Raw genomic sequence first — 4,549 nt, forward strand, 5'->3', positions numbered from 1 at the left:
AAGCTGGATTCAGAAGAGGCCGTGGAACGAGAGATATCATTGCTGATGTCCGATGGATCTTGGCTGAAAGCAGAGAATATCAGAAGGATTTGGGCAGGGGTATGGAGATTTTCCTGAAACCTGGAATTTCAGGGGGGAAGGGTCTCCAGGTGTAACAAAGACCCAAGCTTCCCGGGAGATCAGAAGCTCAAGCCAGCCCATTCAGTGTCATTTGGGGTAGTTGCAGTGCCATTCTGTTGATCCTGCGCAAAGTCCTTCATAAAACATACTGATATTTCTTCTCAGAGTTGAAACTAGAGCTTTCATCAGACCCCACAATTTTAATCCTCAGTATCTATCGATTAAATGAAGGCAGGACTGCAAACAGAATTACAAACTAGTTCTGTTCCTAAGTCTGACTGTAAGGTGAATTTATACAGTTAGCTGTGAATTATAGCTGACATTCATTTGTCAAATGTTTGTCTTAGCACATAGTTTGTAGTGTACCTTTATATGCATAAAAATATTAAACTTCCATGTAACACTAAAACATCTTTAACATTACCATCCAGTAATAATATTGTTTTGATGCATGTCACAGTTGTGCCCCATTTGTTATTGTGAACCACTATGTGTTGAATTTTTAATATAATAGGTTTTATGGGGTTGGTTTGTAACTATTCATACTTTTGGAACCTGGGGGGACTGCTTGTAGGTAAAAATCCAAAGAGTGTTGGTGGTTGCCTGGAGTAATTGAATTTAATTGTTGAATTGAACTATGTTTTGTTATATTTTTTGTATAGTCTATGTGTACGACAACTTTTTTAAAATATGCGTATGTTATATATATTGTAGAATCTCTGTATACCACAATTTAAAAAAATGAACCAGGATATTTTCATTTAGTTAAGTTTCTTGCTGTCAAAACCAGGTCATTTATTTTCCTTGTACTTTTGATCTTTTGTATGAGGGGGACTTCAAAAAGTTCCTTAAAAAATTTCATTCTGTTTTATATAATAAAATTTTATCTAAAAAATGCAGTTTTCCACAAACTTTTAAAGCCTTATCATATATATATATATATATGATGATACCAAAACTTAACAACTTTCCCAACTTTACTAACAAACTGATTTTTAATGTCATTTAATAAGTGAAAGTGATTGTATCTACAAATAGCAGGATTCTCTAGAGTTTTAGCGACATCTTAAGTACTGGTGTCTCTATTAAGTTCCATAATTAAATTTTCTTTTTTTCTTCTATTTTTACAATAAACTTTTTAGAAACACTAAGACAGTTTCTTAACCTGGTGATAATGCTATTCGTTTTATGAAATACCTTTTCTCTATATCACCTTGTTGTTGTTGTTATGTGCCATGGAGTCGATTCCGACTCATAGTGACCCTGTACAGGGTTTCCAAGGCTGTAAATCTTTTTGGGAGCAGAAAGCCTCATTTTTCTCCTGCGGAACAGCTGGTAGTTTCGAACTGCTGACCTTGCGGTTCGCAGCCCGATTTGTAGCCACTATGCTACCAGAGCTCCTTGTAGATTAAGGTAAAATAAAATAATAGTCAAATGATGATGAAGACTGTGACCAGAGAAATTAGTCTTTTAAAGAACTTTGAAAAGTATCTATAGAGTTAGTTTGACCTTTACCACAAATTACTTTACATTTTAAATGAATGCTTTAAGAGTTTTCATCAAATTCAAGTTGTATTGTTCACTTTTTATTTAAAGAAAATAATAAATTGCTAAGGCACAAAGGAGTTTTCTATCATTAATCTTAGGGTCGTTATGAAATGTGAAATGTGAGAGGAAGAACAATATAAATTAGGTATTTTAGCATTTTTATCTGCATTCAAACTTTTTAGTATTCCAATTTAAGAATGATCTAAATTCCTTTTATATATAATTTGATTGCATCAGTGTTCTGCTTTGCAGCTTAAGGAAGAAAAAAATGATTAAGGGTAGTTTTTACTTATCAAAGCCTGTCAAAATTTCTGGAAGAGCCTTTAATTTCAGAGTTTTAAAATGCTTAAAATTATAAAATTCCTTTTTAGATTTTTTCTAAAATTTTTTGACATTTCTCTATGGGAAACAGTAGGTTTTCAAAACTAATTACTCATGAAATAGAAGAAACTTTTAATGCTTTAATGTTTGGAATCCATACAGCCCCCTTACTGGAATATTTGTGGCTTTCAGTGTTAATCCCTAAAATCCCACAGGTGGTTCTTTGTTTTCCAAAGAAGTGCCTGCATTGTAATTCCTTGTTAAGTGCCTGATTGAGTCCAGGGGACCTGAGGAGTGTTTCTTACAGTAGATTTGTGATTAGCAGTTTGGTGCTTATTCTACAGCACCACACAGAACAGTTAAAACTTTTGCTGAATTTAAGCAAACAACACCAAACCTGTTGCCAGGAAGTGGATTTGACTCCTGGAAACCCTGATGAGTTACTGAGATTTTCTTGACTGTCCCTAGGTGGCGCAAACAGCCTACTAACCTAAAGGTTGATGATTTGAACCCACCCAGCGGTCCAGGGGGAGAAAGGTCTGGAGATACATTGCTATAAATATTGCAACCAGGAAAACTGTGTGGAGCAGTTCTGCTCAGGAGCGATAGCTCACCATGAGTGGGACTCTGTTTCCTGGCAGTGAGTTTTCACCTTTGTGGAAGCAGATCACCAGGCCTTTCTTCTACAGTGTAACTGGGTGGGTTCACACTGCCAGGATTCGGTTAGAATTTGTATGCAAACCACTTATACCACCCAGCAGCCCTCTTTGTTGAGTTGTGTTGTTAACTGCAATTTGTTGAGTTAGGTGATGATAAATTTGAAACTTTCTTACTATGCCATTTTAACTTGGTGATTTTCTTGGTTTTTCAGGACTGCAGGAATATGTGGAGGCTGTCTCTTTTCAACACTTCATTAAAACACGATCACTAATTAGTATGGATGAAATTAATAAACAATTGATTTTTACAACAGAAGACACTGGGAAAGAAAATAAGACCGTAAGAATTAAAAAATTATATTTCACTTAAAGTAGTGTAATGATTGTATGTTTTCTGGCTGAGAGATGATTCAGGTGGAAATGTTCTTTCTAAAGTGTAATATCATAGATTTCTAACTAGGAAATAGTCTGTTTCATTTATCTCTTAGTTGTGTGGAAAACAAGTACTCTTTACCAAAACCAAACTGAGTGGTTAATTTAAGCCAGCTTTTGGTTTTACTATGTACTCTTCCTAAGTGCCATCTCTTTCATCTTTTATTAGCCTTGTTGTTGTTGTTATTGTTAGGGTCCGAGACCATCACCCAATAAGGAGACCAAGAGACAAAGATAATGCAAAAGCAGGTGGGCTTTATTCAAGCTAGCATGCTAGGGTCGAGTGGCGGCTGGCAGTGTAGTGTTCAGCAGTGTTACAGCAGTGTTACTGCATCAGCTCACCAAAGCTCGACCCCAAGCAGTTCACAAACCGTACCTTATATAGGGTTTTGGGACACACCATGGGAGGGGGATATGCAAACTAGGATTACAACTTTTACCCAATGGAGCATTCAGAAACCGCAGGATCCAATAGATTTAAACATAACATCACATAAGTGACCTATAGTACTAAGACTTTTTCCAGTCCTACCGGCCTCATCTTATCTGTTACCTGTTCCTGCCACCTGGCCTGTGAGTCTTCAACTGTGACAGTTTTATGAGTGTGCTCTTTACCCTGCATTTGTGTCTCTTGAGACATTCTGTTGGGGACTTGCCTAGCCATGCCTGTTTGTCCTTATGGCCCCGGCCTGAAGCAGGTCTCAGAGCAAGCTCTTATGCCTGAAGCGGCGATTCTTGCTCTGAGCCCTACTCTCAGCCGTCCACTTTCATTCTCACATTATGTTCTGTGGAGTTGGTTCCGACTCATAGCGACCCTGTACAGGGTTTCCGAGGCTGTAAATCTTTACGGAAGCAGAAAGCCTCATCTTTCTCCTGTAGAACCACTGGTCGTTTCGAACTGCTGACCTTGCGGTTCGCAGCCCGATGCGTGACCACTACGCTACCAGAGCTCCTTTTATTAGCCTTATAAGGTAAGAAATTTCACCTCTGTTTTACACAGAAGAAAACGGGCTTTTAAAGAGTTTAAGTAACTTACCAAAAGCCACACATCTAAGACTCTAAACCAGATATCTTGAATCCAAGCCTATGCCAATATTTCTTAAAGTGTGTTACTAGGGTCTCCCTTTTTTCAGGTACCTACCTCAAAGGATTGTTTTAAAACTTAACTAGACACTTGGCATGTTCAGTTGGTACTATTTGTATTTGAAATTGTAGCTCTTTTGCATTAAGAGAAATTTTGCAGTTAACTTTTAAACAGAATACCGTTTCTCCCACTGGTTTCTTTCTTTTTTTTTTTTTTTTTAAGCTTTGATTGTGAATTGAGTGATAATTTCAGGGCAGATCATTAGTTGAATGTGAAATTCAACAAATTTTGTTTTGTTATTTTGATTACAGTCCCCTTCAGACACCATTGGTTGTCAGTATTTACTTCTATTCCCTTTTTTCCACTGGTTTTTTTTTTTTTTTTT

At 36.9% G+C, this 4,549-nt stretch overlaps 1 protein-coding gene across 1 annotated transcript in view; it reads left to right on the forward strand.

Annotated features, from left to right (window-relative positions):
• The window catches only part of TSNAX (translin-associated factor X), an 86,480-nt gene that overhangs the window by 73,013 nt on the left and 8,918 nt on the right, over positions 1 to 4,549 (forward strand). The window contains exon 5 of the mRNA XM_006874167.1: positions 2,861 to 2,988. Coding sequence (XP_006874229.1) covers positions 2,861 to 2,988 — 128 coding nt within the window. The remainder of the gene's footprint in view (positions 1 to 2,860; positions 2,989 to 4,549) is intronic.

Source organism: Chrysochloris asiatica, unplaced genomic scaffold (assembly GCF_000296735.1).
Source record: "Chrysochloris asiatica unplaced genomic scaffold, ChrAsi1.0 scaffold00265, whole genome shotgun sequence".
In the NCBI taxonomy this organism is placed as follows: Eukaryota; Metazoa; Chordata; class Mammalia; order Afrosoricida; family Chrysochloridae; genus Chrysochloris; species Chrysochloris asiatica.